This window comes from Eretmochelys imbricata, chromosome 8 (assembly GCF_965152235.1).
Source record: "Eretmochelys imbricata isolate rEreImb1 chromosome 8, rEreImb1.hap1, whole genome shotgun sequence".
Lineage (NCBI taxonomy): Eukaryota > Metazoa > Chordata > Testudines > Cheloniidae > Eretmochelys > Eretmochelys imbricata.
In genome coordinates this window covers 98,900,595-98,921,659 of record NC_135579.1, presented here as the reverse complement: position 1 = coordinate 98,921,659, position 21,065 = coordinate 98,900,595, and the positions used below count along the sequence as shown (strand labels likewise).

The 21,065-nt window shown below is 41.9% G+C and overlaps 1 protein-coding gene across 1 annotated transcript in view; it reads right to left on the bottom strand.

The window, feature by feature from the left end:
• Positions 1 to 13,728: 13,728 nt before the first annotated feature.
• FAF1 (Fas associated factor 1) overlaps positions 13,729 to 21,065 on the bottom strand; it is a 305,001-nt gene continuing 297,664 nt past the window's right edge. Inside the window, exon 19 of the mRNA XM_077823839.1 lies at positions 13,729 to 15,961. Coding sequence (XP_077679965.1) covers positions 15,878 to 15,961 — 84 coding nt within the window. The 3' untranslated portion in view covers positions 13,729 to 15,877. The remainder of the gene's footprint in view (positions 15,962 to 21,065) is intronic.

Genomic DNA, 21,065 nt, shown 5'->3' with positions numbered 1-21,065 from the left:
CATGCAGGCCTGGCAGATTGGCAAAGGAAAGCGCCCAGCCCGCCGTGAGTCAGTGACGCCTGGCTCCTGTCTCTCGTGGGATCACACAACCGCTGCCTACCTGCCACGCTTTTGGGTGGGACCCAGTGAGGTGCCCCCCCCCTTCAGCAACTGCGGGTCCCGGGGCCCTGGCTGCCTCTTAGAACAAAGGTGGGCAACCAGAGCGTCTCCTGAAACACACAGGCTCACCTTGGAAAGCAAAGCTCCCTCCCTGCGCGCTCCAGAGAATAGCGCCCTTACGGGCAGCTAACTGCGGGCTCGCCAGGGAAGCAGCAGGCCGGAGGACCCGGCCCCAGCATTCCCACAGCCATTGCATGGATTTTAAGCTCTTTAAACCCATTCCTTCCCTCGCTGTCTTTCTCTCTCGCGCGCTCTCTTTTTTATTCCCCAGCCCCTCGGGCATGGATTAAAGTGACAGACAATTTTCCCTTCGCACCTTATTGCTGGTTAAATGCACTTGGAGGTAATGTGAATAGGGCGGTGGGGGAGGGGGGACCGGTGGGCACACTGTGTGTGTGTGTGTGTTTGTGTGTGTAGCACTACACAGCGATTTGTGCTGAAGGTGGAGCAGAAGCAACAGGTCGGGTACAAAGTATTCCAGCAAAGGCTGGAGACTGGCTGTTTGCGGGGGAACAGTGGGGTTTTTCCTAGGGTGGAAGTGAGCTCATGGGTTCGCAGCTATCTGGGGGCTGAGGCTGCTTCCCTAGGGCACGCTGCTAAATAGCACCCTAGTGGCACCTTCCAGGTGGTGGTGGGAGGGCAGCAACATGCGAGGCTGTTTAAACTTCACTTGGCTTTGCAAGTCATGGTAAAACCTCTGACGCATCCCCCGCAATGAGCTACAACCTTCCAAAGAACAGGGGTGGGGAGTGGGGGGTGTCTGATCACCGTGGCCTGCACTTTGGAGACACACACACATACATACAGGTAGAGAGGAGCAAGACCTACAGAGACTCAGGGAAGCGCTGCATTACTAATTTACTATATGGCACTCGGAGAGGTTCATTAAAAGGGCTGTTGTCGGCTCCTAAAGTTCCGAGAGCTTTTTAATTATATTTTATATTCTCCTACCCTATCCTAACTTCAAACACATGGTAAATAGGATTTGCTGTTTTGTTTCAGGTAAAACCCAATAATTAAAATTCAAGCCCCGTCCCATGCATCTGCTTCTTCTTTGCCAAATGAATTGAAGGCAGAGAGAAAAGAGATTGCATTGAGATCACAGATGGGATGCAGGTTTTTGGAAGAAATTTGAGAAACACCATTGTCCAAAATCAAAACTCAATGTCTTGCCCTACAAAGGGGGCTGCTTTAAGCCCCTCAACTTCTATGGGGCTTGTTTTTTAAACTTTAAGTGTTCCACACAATGAGCTGCCACCTAAATGTCACAACCACGCTAAGTGTGTCTCGCTGCAAAGGATGCAAAAAATGAAGGGAGCAAAGGGAAAGAGTATAATGAAAAACCTAGGACTCCTCACGTTTACCAGATCCCTAATGCCTGGTGGGGCCAGGAGGGGAGAGGCCAGCGGAACTGCTGGGGCGGGTGGATTTTGGGGGTAATACCCATGTTAACTACATGGATAACATCTTTAAGGTGAGGGGCTAGCTCCTGCCCCAGCCAGCGCTGGGGGGAATCCCATACTGGGGAGAGTAAATTGTTTCACTAGCCGAAAGCACGAAGACAACCCTTTTATTCTTATTCATGATCAGGACAGCTCCACTCGGATTTGCCGAAGCAGTTTTTATCCTCCTCCTGTGGAAGTCTGTTTGTTGCCGTAGTAACTCAGGAGCTTAAAAGTCCTCCCGGAATGTGATGGATAAATACAACCTATGCCGTGCAAGACTTCGAAAGAGTTTGAGGGGCGGGAGGGTGGGAGAGGGTTGATTTAATAGCATCGTTAAAAAATACACTTTGGGGAAAAAAAATAATTCTCCTATTCTTCTGCAATTAACAGGCGCTATTTAATTGGCCCCCTTATGCAAATACGGGCTTCTCCTAAGAAGCTAATGGTGGAACGGCAGCAACAGACACCACTTGTAACTTTCCGAACCATGCCTGTGCTTTGGAGGTGCCCACCCGCGCTTGCGGGGGTGAGGTTTGGTTGTGCTATAGTACGGATTTCGCTTCCGTTTTCATAGCTCCGTGCAGCATCTTGGGCACTAATATCGCGAAGTAACTTTAAAACTGACCCAGCGGCGTTCCTGGAGGTGAAGCGCCCCCAGGCTGTTCGCTGCCCGCGGGCCATGACCGTGGGGGCTCCAGGGCAGTAATTGCCGGGCAATCGGATCTCACCCCCCCACCCCCAGCCAGCTCCTTCCTTTGGGCCGGGAATGGGACACCAATACTTCGGGGCAGCGAAGAGAGAGCGGTGTAGAGAGTAACTCAGCAGTCGCTGTGTCAGCGGTGGAGGGAGTTCTGCGCCGGTACAGGCGGATTTTCCAACGGGGGGAGGGAATCGTGGGGATTAGTTGTTATTATTAGTTGGCAAAATCAAAATCAAAAGGGCGCGAGAGCTGGTGGGAAGAGGGGGAGCAGGTTTGCTTCTGCGCCCGCCTGGCAGTTTCTTGAGTCTCTCTGCGCTTACACCTCGAGGATACGTTACAAGCCCCCCCCCCCCCAGTTCCATCAGCGTGGGGTTTCTCTTCCCGCTGTACAGAGGGAGTGGGCTGAGCGCACCAGGCTGTCGTGAATCACTGCATCGAACCAGCCCCAGAGCAGAGTGCACACCCTGTGCATTCCTGCCCTCCGCACGCGGCCGTGCTTCCCTGCGCCGCCCCCGGTCCCTGTTCTGCGGCCCCCGAGCAGATGCAGATTTTGCTCTCGGTGCCGCAGGGCGAAGCGACGCAGAAGAGCGTGGGGCAGAACCGAGGACGGGGCTGGCGGTTGGCTGGTTTGTTCCGGGCACCGAGCGACGGGCGTGCCCCGGGATGAATCCGTGGGCAAGAGGCCGCATCGATTTCCAGGCGCGAGCGCGCTCCGCAGTCTCGGCTCGGAGCGATCCCGGCGTCGCGGGGTTGTTTCGATCTAAAGGGGGCGCGCGCTGGGAGAGAGGGGGAGGGGGTCCGTGGCGGGCAGGAACCCCGGGCACGTGCTTCCCGCGAGGCCTGCGCTCGAGGCGCTGTGGTCGGGCGAGTCTCTGCGCCACGCGGCACGGAATGGGAGAAAGGGGGCGGGGGGAGGAGACGAAACCAGCCGGACGCCCCCGCCCCCGCCGTGGGGGTTTGCAGGGCGCGCTCTCCCTCAGTGCCTGCGGCTCCCCGCACACCCGCTCTTCCCGCTCCCGGGCCTCCTTGGTCCCCGGAGCCGCTCGGGGAGGCAACCGCAGCTGGCTCGCTGTGTGAGGGGCGAGGCGCCGCAGCTGGGCCCTAGGGCTCCCCGCCCCAGCCCGCGGTGCCTGCCCGGCTTCGGCGCCAAGAGACGCCGGGCCCAGGCCCTGACAGCCGCGCTCTGAGGCGGGGCTGCTTCCCGCCCTGCGCCCTGAAATGAGTGTGTGTGTGGGGGGGTGGGCGCCGGCCTGCCCCCAGCTTCCTCTGCTGGCTGCCCCAGCCCCACTCCCACATACAGCCCTTCCCCTGCCCCCACCCATATCCCACAAAGCCTCAGCTGCCTCTTCCCCACAGCCCCCTGGGAGGTCCCCTGCTTTCTCTCCTCCTGCCTGGCCCGAGTCCCATTCCCCTTCCTGGGTGGGCCCCACGTTAGCTTTATGCCCCTCAGCCAGTCATCAGAGGGCAGGGCTGGGCCTGTATCTCAGCCTGTAGGCTGGCATCCAATAACAGTTTGATCTAATAATTCCTGGTAGAGTCAACAGAAAGATTCCCATTGCCTGCAGGGGGACAGGATTGGGCCCTAACAGCAAGAATTAGAAAGGGAGAAATTCTTGGCTTAGTTCTGAAGAAAAATGGATTGTGTAAGCCCTTCAGCATCAAGGCAGGTGTAAGGCAGGGGTGGGTCCTGTCTCCTTGTTTGTTTATGCTAGTCATCGACTATGGATTAAAACTATGGGACAGTGATACATATGGCCTAAAATGGAACAATTCAAGGCTATGTGGTCTAGACTTTGCTCACGCCATTGGTCTTATCAGTGAAGATGCCAACAGCCTACAAAATTGCACAAACCAAGTAAAAGAAGTAATGGAGAAGATAGGTTTGAGATATAATGCAAAGAAATGTAGTCATGTTAATGGGGACTATAGGGACAGAAATCAAAATTGAAGAAGAAAAACTGGAGAAGGTGGACAATTTTACGTATCTTAGAAGTACCGTCAGCCAAGGTGGTACTAGTTCCGAGGAAATAATAATAAGAATTGGTAAGGCAAACGCTAAATTTGGAAGACTCAGAAACATCTGGCAACTCAATAACATCTCCCTCAAGACAAAACTGAATGTGTACGAAGCAATTGTTATCGCCATCACAACATATAGCAGTGAGACATGGCAACTTACCAAGAAAGATACGCAAAAACTGAATGCATTTCATCACAAACGTCTGAGAAGAATATTGGGAATAATATATACAGATAGGAAGACGAATGAAGTCAGAAAAATTACTGGACAAGGTACCCTCTCACAAATAATCTACAAAGGAAGACATCAGTGGCTGGGATATGTGCTGAGAATGGGGAAAAAAAAAAACGCTTGCCAAATACCACCCTTGAATGGAAGCCAGAAAACGCAAGCAGAAAGAGGAAGACCACGAATAACAGGGAAAGTTCTGAGTGACATCAAGCACCTCAACATGAAATGGGAAGATTTGGAGAGAAGAGCAGTTGACAGGCAGGGATGGCAAATGTGGGTAGCCCAATGTGCAGCAAAGCACGGGATGGACTAAGGTCTAAGGTAAGTTCTGAAGAACACAGAACATCACTGGAGAAGTGGTAATGAAAGGGGCAAGTAAGTGACTGTGTCTGTCCATAATGCAGATAGATTTGTGACTTGTAACTCAGATGAGGCCAAAAAAGGGGAATGTGATGGCATGAATTTTTGGCAGTTTTGAAACAACGTGAAAGGTATTGGCTAAAATGTACAGTGGCAGGAAAGGACAACAAAGGAATGTTAAGGTTTTCAGATATAAGTTATAAAATCTCAAAGGGCATATGCTATCTACCACTTACATAGACCCATTAAAACGGAATGTGGTTGGACAACATTAGGGGTTCATACATAAAGGACCAAGATAATAAACAGGTTAAAAGGAAAAGAAGAAGAAAGTTGTCTAGTAATGAGAGCAGAGGATTGGGCATCAGGATTCCTGGTTTCTTTTCCTAGTTCAACTAATGACTTCATATTTAGATTTGGACAGGTCATTTAACCTCTCTATTTCAGCTTCCCTGGTTCTAGCTGCTGAAGAGGGGCAGCAGCCTGCCTCCTAGGCTGGGGCCAAGGGGGAAGGGCAAGCAGGAGGGGGCCTTCCAAACAGAGGGTGGGAAGGGCCATGCTGGGCTGTTTGGGAAGGCATAGCCTCCCCTAGCCTATGATACGCACCGCCCATGAGAGAGGTGCAATAAAAAATGTGTAACTTCTGATTCATCAACCATAGTGAAGATAATAGAAAAAAGTATTTTATTATCTTTAATTATAGCTTGAAACATATCTCAAAAGAGTACTGCGAGATCCTCAAATGAAGAGGCTATAAGAACTACAACAGCAAGAAATAATTAAATGAACACCTATGTATTGAGAAGAGTTAACAGAAAAATATGAGGTTTTGCTCTAACAGTACTGTTAATTCTTTGCCTCAATATTCACAGAAAGTGAGAGGCCAAAACAGAGATGAATGAAACACAATGTCTTGTCCTGTACAAGTCACATTTAAAATGAAAAGTATCTGTAACAGAAGTACACCTAGCTTCATTTCAGCAGATTCTGGAGAAATTTTGCTCCACTTTCGTTTTTTCCCAGGAAAAGCAGTACCATGATTGTTTCTCAGCAAGATGAGGCTCTTACTGTTCTAGACATCTTTAGGAAGTCTCCAATCAAAAGGGTTCCCCTGGCCTTTGTTTCATGCTGTTCAACAATAACAAGTCTTATTGGCTGTTTGCTGGAGGCACTTGCCAATAGCCAGGCCTGCTACTGCTGCCTGAGGTTGAGGAATGAAGCCCCCACTTCTGGTTAGATTGGGGAATTCTCACACCCTTTATACTTTTAATATCACAGTGCTCTTGGTGTTGTTTTTGTCTGAGATTTGATAGGCTCAGTTTAACCCTGAAAAAAAGACAAGACACTAATTTATGCTATATTTTACCCTGTGTAACATTGGGTGATTTCTTAGGTCTAACCCAGCACAGACCACTGAGTACAGGTTTTCTTACTGCTTTCTTCTCAGACATTTTTATCCCAAGCTTTGTGTATGCTTTTTATTAGGTGATCTCTTTCACCTCATTGTTGTCCCCTGATTATGTTCTGACAGGAGAAGTCAAAGGCACTGGCTCGGGGAGGCTATCTCCTGGCCAGCCCCGCCCACCCCTACCCCCCTTGGAGCCCAGAGTGCCCCCCCTCCCCGTGCCAGGCAGGCAGTGCATGGCCCCCCCAACCGCTGGCAGGGTGGTGCACGAGCCCCCTGAGCGCCAGGTGAGTGGCATGTGCCTCCCCAACCCCCCAAGCACAGGGTGGGCAGCCCCAGTGCTGGCACACCCCCCATGAGCACTTGGCGACATGGCCACTGCAACCCAGGGTCCTCCAGTGCTGGGCGGCCCCAGCCACCCCAAGTCCCAGCCACAGGCTGCCCTGGTTCTAGCCCCAGCCTCAGCACGCTTCCCTGAAGAGGAGCAGCAGCCTGTGTGATAGGCTGAGGCCAAGGGCAAGCAGGAGGGGGCCCTCCAAACAGAGACTGCGCGGGGCCATGCAGGGCTGTTTGGGGGGGCATACAATACACACTGCCCATGAGAGAGGTGCAATAAAAATGTGTAACTTCTGATTCACCAACCATAGTGAAGATAACAGAAAACAGACCAATAGGGCCTTCACTCTTACCACAGTCCCCACTCTACATACACCTCTGTCAATTTAAAAAGAAATTTCTTCTAATTCTACAACTACTAAGATTTCTCGAGTCAGTATATTTAACTGGCCTTCAGTCTCTGAAAATAACATTTGATTCTAAATTAGAGGCTATTTCATGCTGTATGACTAATGTAGAATATCAGATCAAATCTGTTGGAACCACCCTCAAGCCTTGAAAGCATGAAATTACTAATGGGGCTAATAATTAAAAACATAATATGACTAGGAAAATGTGAAAATCAGAAAAATCATTTACAAAATTGTCTTCTTTGTATTTTGAGCAACAATCTGGGTGAGATATCTTTTATTGGACCAACTTCTGTTTGTGGAGCTTGAATGCTTGTCTCTCACTGAGTTCTTCAGGTCTGGAAAAGGTACCACAACTAAATACAGATTGGTTAAATAGTTAACGTATTGAAAGAGACCATTCAAGGTGAAGTGGTCCAGTAACCTTCTCCAGTCATCAGACAAAAGAAGTGGTGATAGTGGATTACAGATTGTTGTAGTAAGCCATAAATCCAGTGTCTTTATTAAGTCCATGATTTTTAGTATCTAGCAACGTTAAGAATTTAAGCTTCCAGGCTCATCTTTTGAAGGTGTTGTGCAGGTTTCATTTGAGGACAAGGACTGAGAGGGCAGATATTTATTATTTGTATTTTGGGCATTCCTAATTATGTAACTACAACAATGCTAGGTACTAAGAACTGGTGTACCGTACACAGTTAAGTCAATGCAAGATAGCTTACATCGACTTAGCTGTGGATGTGTCTACACTTAAATTTGCTCTGGCCAACATAACTGCCCCGCTATGCCAATTTAATAACACCACCTCCCTGAGCGGCGTAAACTCACAGTTTATGTCGTTAGGATGACGCAGTATCAATGTAGACACTGAGTTACTTACATTTACTGTTACTGGCCTCCAGGAGCTGTCCAGTAATGCCTCACAGTGACCGCTGTATCGATCCTGGTGAGGCTGCGCACTGCCAACACAAGGAGTGTGATGTGCACATGCACAAGCATTGTAATAACTGTGGCAGCTGTATAGCAATGTAACTTAGGTAGACGTAATTTTGTAGTGTAGATATGGCCTAAGTCTCCTGGTCTGTGGGCATTATTTATTGATTTTCATCCTCACATTTGTATTTCTAAACATTTTTACATCCCTGTTAAATTTTCTTTGGATTTTGATACCAGTTTCATTTTCTCAGAATTTTTTTTAGCATGTAATAATTGATTGCGTGAAAGTGTTTTAAAACAAATTCATGATGTATTTGCATTTTTTTAAATGACAAGAAAAGGGTTTTTTTCCCTTCATGATCGTAAAATGACTCAGCCAAAAAAAATAAAATATCTTGATTTAAGATCAAAATTTCAGATTTCAGAATTCCACAAATTTGTCATGTTTCTTGCCAAACAGATTAATTCAGGGTGCCAAATTTATTACGATGATTAGACTAATGGTTCCAGGGCCATTCTTGTCATTGTCACTACAGTAACACAAAAATGAAATCTTTCCTCTAGAAGAGCAGGAAGTAATAGAAAATTCAGTCTTCCCTGAATATGACCAATTTTACTATTTTCCTTTGTTTGGAAAGGAATTTTAAGAGAGAGAGACTAGTAGGGTGCACTTCAGAGAGTTAAAACTTGATATGCCAAAATGTGGATATTGGAAACCAATGTCATTTGCCACCCCTTTGCCTGGTGAGATGGAAAGAAAGCAATCTTTTCCTTTCCTCTCTAAGGTTTATATATGCCCTTCGGGCTAGATTTTCTTATTCTTTCCAGAGATGGACAGGCCTTTTAGCCAACTTTGTGCTTCTCCAATTCTGGCCAGCCTCCTGTCTAGGTTTGTGCCAGCTTGTAATCACCCGATAGGCTTGTATGTCATCTGAAAATAGTCTGATCACACTGCTGTCCAAACAAACTTCCCTCTCACCTTCTCCCCGCCCCATATGCCAGAGCTAGGATAGAACTGTTATACTCTCCCTATGCCATCTGACTAGTGCCATGACAATGGGGATATGTTCTGCGGGAGTCTTTTAAGGCCCATTGTGTTATGGCAATGGGGCCATATTGTTGGATATTAGGGCATTGGTGTTCAGTTGACTTTTGAATAGCTGCTTAAATGTTTATTTTTTCAAATACTTCATTTTATACAGGTAATGCACCATTACATATTTGGTAACTGTTGCACCTTTATAAATGAAATGACCCCACCTCGCTTGCAAAACAAACTGGGAGGAAGGGTTGTGGTCCTCAGCTCCTAGAAAATACTAAAGAGTTTGTATTACGTGACAGGCAGCTCTCATGGATTCAAAGACAATGCATATGCCCGTATTCTAAGCCAACACAAGAGTGAACTGTTTTCTTTTGTACCCAAAGTCTTAATCAGAATAAGACTTTTCTTCCCATATGACAAAGACAGAAATTTATCACTCAGTTTGGGGCTATATTGAAGTGAATCTATGTGTAACTATAATTTACCCTTCATAGACTTTAGTGCCAGAAGGGACCATCATGATTATCTAGTCTGACCTCCTGAACATTGCAGGCTACAGAACCTCACCAACTCACTCCTGTAACACATCCCTAACCTCTGGCTGAGTTACTTAAATCATGATTTGAGGACTTCAAGACTTCAAGTTACAGAGAATCTACCATTTACTCTATAGTTCAGGAGTTCTCAAACTTCATTGCACCATGACCCCCTTTTGAAAACAAAAATTACTACATGACCCCAGGAGGGCCAAAGTGAAAACCCAAGCACCACTGCCCTGAGTGAGTGGGGGGTGGCGGGGGAGGCGCAGCAGCAAAGCTGAGGCCCCAGGGCTTCAGCCCCAAGTAGGGGGCCTGTAACTTGAGCCCTGCTGCCCAGAGCTGAAGCCCTGGGACTTTAGCCCCAGGCAGTCTAAGCCAGATCTGACGACCCCATTAAAATGGAGTCGTGACCCACTTTGGGGTTCCGACCCACAGTTTGAGAACCACTGCTCTAGTTTAAACCCTCAAGTGCCCGATGCTGCAGAGGAAGGCTAAAAAACCCCAGGGTCTCTGCCAATATGACCCCGGGGGAAAATTCTTTCCTGACCCCAAACATGGCAGTCAGTAGAACCCTGAATATTTTGGCAAGATCCAGCCAGACCCCTGGGAAAGAATTCTTTGTAACTCGGAGCCCTCCCCATTTAGTGTCCCATCACTGGCTATGGGGGATATTTGCTACTAGCACTCAAAGTCTGGGTAAGATGACTTTTTGGGAACAAGGCCTCTCATTTCACATTATGCATTGTAATTTTTTTGACCTGAAAGACCATCCTCACCCTTTGGTTCACAGCCTAGTTAACAGAATTGTCTGCCATGCTTGAGCTATTACAGATAACATTCCATTGAAAGAATGTAGAGTGCAAAATCTTCAGACTTATTGTATATTTAGAAACACAGTATGAACTTCCTCTTAATTACCGGATAATTATTAACTTTCCCTTAGTTACAGTGACACCAGCAATGTGAAAATCACCTTTCAGTTTGAAAAATTGATACCAACTATAGCTAAAAACAGCACCTGAGATTACTTTAACAAAGAAGTTAGCAAATATATATAATTTCGCTATTTTCTCCAGTTTGTTTGCTTTGTGCATTTGGCAGCAAATCGTGAACAACCAGTTCCACTATTCCCTTGTACACTAAAGTTTCTGGCTTGCTGAAAAGATCCTTGTGAACAAGAGAGCAAAGACGTCCATTTGCATTGTTAAAAATAATTTTAAATAATGTCAGGACAGACCATTTCAAGGGGAGGGGCATCCAAAACTGAACATTTTTGAAACTAGTCAATCTACAAATATTAAAATTAACAATGCCCTCGTAATTACTGTTTTTTATGGCAACTTCTTCCAAATTCCTTTGTGCGGTTTTCATTCTACACTCTGTTGGCTGGTCTTCATTTACAGGCTTGACGGCCTCTTTTCACTGTGCAAAAGGGCCATACAGCTATTGTTACTGTACTCCTGAGGATCCCTTCTAGGTAGGTACATCATTGGATGGCACAAGATCTGTGTTGTAGCAGTTCTAACACTATTCCCTTTCCCAGCCTAAGGGGTGTAGCTGGAGAGTTATGCAGTGCTCAGGTGACAATGGTTTCTTTGGGCTATAGGCAGCTGCTGAGAGCAGCCCCATGGCTTCTTCTAAAATACAGTGAGGCCAAACCAGCACTGAAGTTGGGTCCAGGATCAGGGAGCCACAAAGGTGGCCATGGCATTAAGCCAACCCTTCTCTGGTCCTCCCCTGAAAACAGTTAAGTCAGACCAGAGAATATGGGCTTATATATGTAACTATCATAGTTATCTCAGTTACCTGCTGTTCCTTGGTTTCAATAAAAATCTAGTGACAAAATGTAGTTGTAATTCATCTTGAAAAGTCAGGGTATTTTTAGGAGATGGACAAATCTGTGTTTATCCCAGAAGGTAAAGCAATCTTTAGGGATGTCCAAAGGGCGAAGTAGATGGAATAGATTATTATTGTATCTTGCATTTCTGAATGGATAAAGAGTAGTTTGCATGTATAGTAATTATTTAATGAAACAACTTATCCATGCCCCACAAATGAGGTAAGCATCCAGTCCGAAACTGGAAATGGGTCAGGACACATGAGAAAGGTATGTCAGAAAATATGAACAAGGAAAGCAAAACAGGGTTGCCAAAGTAATATTTTTATAATTATTTTACTAATTAAATCAAGGAGAAAAAATAAAAATGCCCCAAAGCATTGAAGAGAGCTTTTACTGTTAAATTAAATATGCTGTAAGAGAAATGATAATTGTAAACCCTAAAAAGGCCAGTTATGGAAATTTGTAGCCAGGTTTTGAAGTGTGTAGTTTGGCAAGGGAGAGGATATAGTCATACCACCAAATACTTTTTGTTGTATGGACACAATAACTTGTGTATCAGAAAGTGCTCGGATATATTCAAAACTGAAGCTACTATATCACTGTATAACACAACTCTTCCTTATTTAAATGAGTAGGCTTTGTAGAAAGAGTGGGGACAAATGAGGGTGCAAAGGAGCCTCAAACAGCTCTGTTCTAAATGTTTGGACCCAACAATGTGACTAAAACTCAGGTCACAGTTCTCTCAAGGGCACTCATTTGGTAAATGCTGTGGACACGTGTCTTGGGGTGCGGGGGACTAAGCAGGTGAAGGAGATCCATTATCTTTGATCCTGTGTCACCAATAAGGGAGATGAGTTTGAAAGCTCAAATGCCAGTGGTTGTCCAGGACTGGAGGTCAAAGTTGTGCCACTGATCGAGAACTAAGAAAGTTAGTTAGAGATTAAGGGACTTGAACCAGTCAAGAAAATAATAGATTGATCAATTGATTCATGAGACTTGAAATTGTTTAGAGAATGATGATATTGATGAGCCAGGAATGCTTTTTACTCATTAAGAGTTTTCAGTTAAGATTACTTTAATGTTTCCAATGCATGCTTACAAAACCCTTTCATCCAAGACTAGGGAACAACTGGTAAATTAAAGTTAAAATTGATGGACTGTACTATACAAATAGCCATAACGGAGACAACCTAAGCATACTCATTTTGAGGGAGACTTGTGGAGTAATGAAAGAGTCACACGCTAATTGCTGTTGCTGGTCAAAACCACAAACAAAATAAGAACATTTAACAGTAACTAAGAATTCACTGTGTAGTTCTCAGACGCTATATAATCTCTGTAAAATTTAATCTCAGGTAAATAGACTTGGTAACTGTGTTTCTCTCCCACACAGATAAGAATAGTGAAAGCATATCATGTTTTAAACACAGATCAAGTACATTTTAGTAACTACAAATTTTATGTTTCTAATGTCACGGAAAAGGTACAGTTTATGAAAGCCAACGTCCTGTTCTGCTACATTAAAAAAAATAGTTTAATAAAAAAACCACCCTCACTAAATTTAAGAGTGCAGATGTAGAGAACACAGATGAAACACTTGGTTTTGCATAATCTCTAATGTGATTAGAACAGCAATTCCAAAAGCAGGTAGTTTCCTCAGAAGCTGCAGAGAGAGCTCCACCTTCACCATAATGTTTAGAGGGTTAATAGCTAAAGCCAACACTTTATTACAGGATTCCATTAATTAAAAATAATTCATTAAGATTTAATATTAATGCATTAATGATAATCCATTAATATGAGGGAGCTGAAGATATAAAAACAGAATCAGAGATATGCTCTGTAGTACATTGTAACAGTTTTAGGTAATGTTACATAACAAAATTAGTCTGAATAATGATTGGTGAATTAACCGCACCAGCAGAGCAGATGATGTGAATACTATGGTTAGTTTAGGACAGCAGAAAATCATGCATAGGATATTAATGTTTCCACACTGGATCAATTTGCATTATGGGCCTAATCTGGAAAGGGGTCTCAAACCCAGGAGGCTGCAACTCAAAATGAGGCCCAATGTCTCTTAGAACCGAAATCATAAACATTTTGTTGAAATAGATATATTTGTTTGCATTCTTGCAGGATGATGTTTTATATACTAGAAGAGGGCTGCAATGCCACCACTTGGAAGGGTTTTAATTATCACCACCACATTTTGATGATGCCAGTGTATTTTGTGGTATGAATAAAATGAGAAGAAACTGTCAAAACTAATGTTAGGAAAAAACACAGGAGCATTGACTTCAACAGGTTCAACAAATATTCAAGCCACATTTAATAACTTTATGAAATTAGTATCAAAGAATATATAGTCAAAATACAGAAACAAAGTTGAGTGAGAGAAAACAGCATGATGAGATCAAACAAAAGTTAAACAGAACAGATTAAATATAAAAAGTTAACTGAAAGGTCACTTTGCTACGTGCAGCAATATTTCAGCAACTCCTTTCTTTAATAGCCAATTTAACAATGACGAGCTAATCGGGGGAGGGGGCGGGAACTAAAGCATCACTTTGAAATGCCTGCTGTGTAAGTTACTGTGATTGTGTAAACAGTGTCACCCCAGTTCGCAACCTGTGTTAAATTTAGATTTAATAGATGTAGTGTCCGCTTTTGTTTTGTTTTTCTCGTGAAGCAGTACAAAGGTTTAGAATGAAGTGTCTGTATTTAGCTCTCCATTACATTTACATTTGCCTTTCATTTGGCTGCTATTGTGTGTGTTGTGGACTGCAGATGATTAAAATTTGCTTACACGTCCAAACCTTTAGCTTGTCATGAATACATCACTTCTAAAAGTATGTGCTGTCTGCATTATTAATTACAGAATTATCATAAAGATACAGTAAGGCTTTCCCCACTCTGAAGTTTGCAGTTTTTGGTAGGTAACAATATATCAGCTTTACTAACACCCTAATAATAGTCATACATTAATTTTATATTTCCATTCCTCCAAAAGAAAAAAAATGACTTAAGGTGTGTCCAGTTAGTTTCTGATTAGTATAAAATGTTCAAATTGGGATTCTACCTGCTATGGTAAAGAACATGAGTTACGTATAAACAAAATGTGAAAAATAATATTCCAAGTAGTTTGATTAGCAGCTGATGTTTCTGTAGTGCTCCTGTGTGCTATACAGTAAGCCCAGGAATAAAACAAAAAGCAGATCAAAAGTGTTTCGATGCAGGTTTAGGCATCAAGTGTATGTTATGGTCTGAACCTTCAGCATGCTCATTCTATGGTTTAGGTACATAAGGTACCAGATTTGTCCATATCAGATACCAGATAGTTGGTGCACACATTTCAGACAATGGAACTAGAATTTGTTAATCTGAGACGGGATCAGTAATCTCTTTTTAAAATGTCAAAAAAGTGTGCAATAATAAGGCAGATTTCTTATTACACCATCTCTTTAGATATTTATCATTTGGTGAAACAAACAAGGTGCTTTAGAAACAGCAGAGTAATAGGATACAAACAAGTGCCAGAAAGAAGGAAAAATGCAAAAATGGGAACTACCATTTCTTCCACAATGAGGAATAGAGAACTTTTGTATCTGGTATTTGAAAGATTTTTAACAGCTGATATTCAATATCAGCTGATTCCTGAAGTGTTGGCAAGATACCAGGTTTCTGGTACTGGCCCATTTCTAACATTATTTAAATATTCACATCATGCAATAAGCAGTTTCACACACTGCAATGTAATGGAAAATACTTCCTAAACTGAATTAGAATCGAGACCCAAAGCAGAACCAGTAAATAAATATCTTGCATATATGTCAAACTATATTCTTCAAACAAAACCTTACATCTTATCAAAGAAGTCAGAAAGTACCAACAAAAAATTATATGCTTTCTACTATAATACTGTTAAATTTCCATGTCTGAGAATGTCCCGTTTAATTTTTTCTGCCTTTTCAAATTAGGTGGCAAAGTAGAAATTCAAACACAGAGTAAAATGCATATATATGAGGGCGCTGGCTCAGCGAGATATCAAATATACAGCATTCTAGTGTCAAAAGTACAGGCAGAAATGTCCAAGATTTCTTGGTGAAAAAGGGGCATTTGAGGAGTAAAAATTCTACTTAACAATCACTCACATTTTAACAGTGCATTAATTATAACAAAAGCCAGATGAGAAGTGAGCAACAGAGTCGTAATGTTCAGTGTTCATAACAGAATATTATCCTCTGCTCATTTAAACGAGCTTGGAAACATATACTCATGTATTTGAAACTTTAAAGTAGCTAGGTTTATTCTTTTTTCAGAATTCTTGCAAGAGGCAGAGTTGTGACACTGCATTGAATTGGATGATAGTACAATGTGGTTTTGCTAGAAGCCTTTCTCCCAACACTGTGCCTCTGTCTTATCAAAGGATTACGAGTCCTGCAATCTGATTTGATCTATTCTTTTGCCTCTAGGAAAAGGGTTTCTTGAGGATACAGTTTTACCTCCAGTAATGATTTATTTGGATCCAATTGAGTCACCTGTAAAGATAAAAAAGAAATCTGAAGAGACATGTATAAGTAGATTTCCTTTGAACTGTATATTTTCAGGAGTACAGATCAATGTTCACTGGGGAGCAGTTTTGATTTTTGCCTGGGGGATTCACAAAGGTAATTCCCGTTAGTGCTAATGGGAGCTCTGTGAATTCCCAGTACCGTGGTGAAAGACCAGATTCCTTTTTTTAAAAAGAGATGCTACACATTTGCTCAGAGAAAAGTTGTTTACTTTCCCTCATCATCCTCAGGATGAAGATACCTGTTTTTGTCACAGTGGATGTTATTCTGAAAGGATTACTGGAACACTGGGGGTGAAGGTGAGAGACACAAACAGACTACAAGCTCACGTGCATCGTAAATGCCCACTTACTTCAAGGGGAGATTTAAGTGTGCAAGAATGTAGGATTGACTTTATATTTTATCCATTTGAGCCCTGGTTCAGCAAAGCATTAAAGGGCCAGATTTTTAATGGCATTTAGGAACCTGAAGATGCAGATAAGCATCTAGCTAAGCAGATCACTGGGAACTAGGTGCCTGAGCGCTTTTGAAAACCCCACTATGCACCTATTTGCATCTTTAGGTTCCTAAATGCCTTTTAAAATTGGCTGTTATGGCTTTGAGCACCTTCAGCTACTACTTGCTTTCACTTTAAACTGTGAGTAATCTCATCCCTGTTCAACAAAGCATTCAAGCCCCATTGAAGTAACTTTAGTGAAATTTAAGCATGTACTTAAGTGCTTTACTGAAATGTAGTATGTGCTCAAGTGCCTTGGAAACTGTCCAACATACGGGCTTGATCCATGCATTTAGGCTCAGTCTCTATAGCTATGGAAGTTTACCAACAAATACCTCCTAGTGAAATGTTTCACATACACAAAATAGTGGAGAGGACAGCCCAGCCTTCTCAATCAAACATTTGTATGTTGTAACATCCAGCTTTGTATAACACCACTGTGGCATTTAAAAGGACAATGGCAAGGTTTTGATATAAATATTTAAACACTACTTTTTACTTTGTTTGAAATAATTCATTGATAGTTTGAACTTTAGTTCTGTTTGCTAACCCATTTTTTACTTCTTTTTTTGCACATGCATACTGGTTTGTTATTTAGGGTATGCTCATGAGTACAGTACTGTATTATTAGCATTATGCTAAAACAGCAATGACAAATGCATACAGACAAGCCTTATTTAGAAGGAAAAAGTGTTTTACGTATGACCATACCATGCCGCTGGCTTTTAAGGAGTACTCTTAACAGAAATCAATGCTTAAAAAAAAAAAAAAAAAGAATCAGTGACATACTAGCGTCCCAAGTGTGTCAGGTATTAGAAATTACTATAATTAACAGCTAGTGTATTTAATTTTCATTTCTGCCTTGAATGCAGTTTGGGTATGGTATGCTTCTCTTATCAATCCTGGTACACTAGAAGTTTTAAAATGCAATTAAAAACTGTACTGAAAAATTTGTTTTCAAAATATCAGACTGGATTGGGAAAACAGATCTTTTTTTAAAGTAGTAAAATATTGTACCTACCAACGTTGATGTATCCCTTTAATTTTATAGTGTTTATTCCAAATAACTTTATTGCCACTGTTTTACTGTGCAATTACAGATAATTCACTATTTTTACATTTTAAAAAATGTGCTTATCACTTCTCTAAGCCCATTTAAAATCAGTCTCATTCACCCTGATGAATGTAATGGAACTTTAAAATACGGATGCACATTTTCAATTCGCAATGCTGGGATATATTTTCTTATGTTTTAGATACCACAGTGAATGGTAGAGAAGAAAAAGAGTATGTACAGACACCAGACTATTAAAATTCATTTTAGATCCTTATTATCTACACTCCAATTATGCATTCCTGCACAGATGCTGCTTAAATTATTGAAAGGTTATCTTAGAAAGCAAACCTGTTATGTAAAAAACAGCCAAAGTAGTGCGTTTAAGTTTGTGATTACAGAAATATACTAATTAAGTACCTTTGTTGCATTTTTAATGCTTTAGTATTCTTCTGCTACAGTCCATTGGATTTAAGCACTGAAAGGGAAGTATATAGGGACCTTTATAATTCTCAGCACAAGAGGTACAGTGCACCTGAGAGAAGCAATTTTATTTCTCTGTTCAGTTTAAACCTGTATCTAATTAGATCCTCTCTCTTTTCAAATCCCACAACTCCTTTATTGCAAAAGCAAGAAAATGTAGGTGGAGAGAGAGAGAGAGAGAGAGAGAGAGAGATTTGTTTGTATCAGGCAAAAACGGATTTGAAAAGCAACGCTGGGTTAATGAACACTATCCTCCAGACTCTAACCAGATGGAAACCTATTATTCACTTGCGTGTAATTAATGATACACATCCTAATCAAAACTCTTGGGTTTGCAAACTTCAGTTACCTTAATAACAATGAGGAGCGATGTCCTTTTCTCAATTTCTTTATATGTGGGAAGTTAGTTAAAAGCAACATTGAGTACCTGCAGTAAGAAGCCTGTGCCACTTTTCACCCTTGATTTCAGTGTGCTGTTTTTTAATTCACTGAGGGACAGCAGAGTTTGCAAATGTTTACACCATTACCCAATTAACTAACAATATGGCTCCTACATCTGTCAACAAACAAAGCTGTTGTTGCTTTGTTTTAGCTCCGTGGCATTTTCTGTTCATATGGGTCGCCATTGTACTTAATTATCACGCCATAACCCTTCTGCAGCGTCTACTTTTGTTATTTGTGGTTTGTAAATATGTTGTTTACCAAAAAGAACAGAAGCTTTATTAGTGAACACACCTCTGACCAAAAGAAATGCTTCAACTGGTGAATAAATGATTAAATACAGTACTAAACTAAAGCACCTTGTAACTTAAAATATCTTTAGAATTAGAAACCAAGAGAGTAGTATACAACCAAGATCAAAGGCCCTGTAAGAAATATCACTAACACTGGTGTCTCTACCCCACTTTCTAGTGAGATTTATTCTGCTTAGCCAGATTTATATAGCTATTTCACAGTGTAACTCCAAAGAAATTTCTTTATATTAATTCAATTTATAATCTGTTACATTGATACAACATGAAAATAAAATCTGGCACTTCTAAAACTTTGCTCTGATGTAATGTCTTTCATTCATCATGCTCGTTTGTGTGTGTGTGTGTGTGTGTGTGTGTGTAATATATACATCTGAAGACTACTGTGTAGTACAAATGTTAAACTGAACAGAAAATGAGTTCAGAAATCCTGTTTATTATCTAAAGGTGACTTGCATGTTATGGCCCCAATTTAGGGAAGAACTTAAGCGTGTGCTTAACCCTAAGCACCCAAGTAGTCCCATTGCTCTCAATGAGACTCAGGCACTTAAGGTTCAGCACACACGGAAGTGCCTTACTGTACAACATTCCCCTCAAATGAGGCATTCAGTACATTTGTTTACTTGCTTTTTTCTTTTTATTCTCAGATCCCATGAAATCTAGTTCCACATCAGTCACTAGCTCACACTCAAATGATGGTTACGTATCCCATGGTTACAAAAGCAGATTGGGCATAGAGTTGGCCCAATGAAGAAGTCAGGTAAATGTCTTTTTAAATAACTTAGTGGTTTTGCAAAGTTTTAATTATTCTATATTCCAAGGGATATAAAACAAGAGCAACCTTTTATATATTGTATAAAAGGCCCTGTCAGCTGACTTCATGCTCCATCAGGGTTCTATGTCTGACACGATGCCAATGGCTTAGTGTTTGTTGGGACGCAACATAAAATGGGAAAAGGTGATGGGAGCAGGACTGGATGTTCAGGAGCTTGAAGTACATCTTAAAGTACAATAATGTGCTTACTAAAGTGCTCAAGATTATGATATTCTATGGAAATAACTTTCATTGGTGCGTTTTATATTCTATACATTTTAATATCTTTTTATAGCAAAAAAAAAGTTTTTCCTTCCAAATTCATTTTCTGCAGCATTGGCATGCTCACCTGAACTGACCTACGTGTACTGCTACTACACATTCGCATCCTGTACAGCTGCAATTTTACTGTTTACAAGGTCTGGTTTCTTACCCACCCTAACCTTGCACGGAAGAGATAAGAAAAAAAAAATGGCTTAATGCCCAGGAAGGTCATTTAAAAATAATGAACTGAATATACAATTATTATAACACGTACTTGAGCAGCAAGTATCACACCCTTCACCTCTCTCTACACCCTAGGACAAGGATCCGATTCTTGAGTAGCACAAATCTCTCTTCTACTTACACACGCATGAATACATTTCATGAATCAAATGCACAAAGAGTTCTTTTACTCTCTTTCCTAATCCCCCTAAGTATAAATGCAGTGAAAATTACTTAAATGCACACCTGGTAAAGGACTAAATCTGTTTAAAAAACTATATTTTCACTCTGACACACAAACAAATACAGTGACTCCTTTCTACCTGTTAAAATAATAATCTCTGTGTGTAAAAGAGTTATCTGGATAATAGGTTCAACTGTGGGCACAAATAAAGTGTGTGTACTTTACAGAAATAAATGCAATTAGATCTGATTTAGCTGAATTCACTTGAAAATAGTTTTAATTTGAATGAAAGAAACCTGTCATGTTAAAAATAAGGAACATTATATCATAGTTAGCAAAACATGGCAAATAAAACATTACACATCTTGTTCACAACAAAAAGCTTTAATCCGGAAACATTGAGTGACTGAGTTACTATACCTATATGTACCTGACTTCTGGATACTTTTAAAAACAAAATTTTAGATCCAACATACTTTTTCCAAGATGTGTATTTAATCCAATAACCAATATTAACACATCAAAGAAAGATACGCTACAACCTGACCCCCACACTCCTAATCCTTCCCCCACAAAATCCATATAGGTTTCTGGTAAAAATTGACTTCAGTGGAGCTATGACAATCTATGGGCAGCTGAGGATCTGCCCATAGATCCTGCTTATCCAGGCCATATGTGCCTGATTTATATGACTACCTGTCTTTCTAGATGGTAAGCTAAGTAAGGTGGAGACCATGTCCTCCTCCAGAGGTAGTGTCTTTTGTACAAAGCTGAGCACACCAACAGAGCACAACACACAACA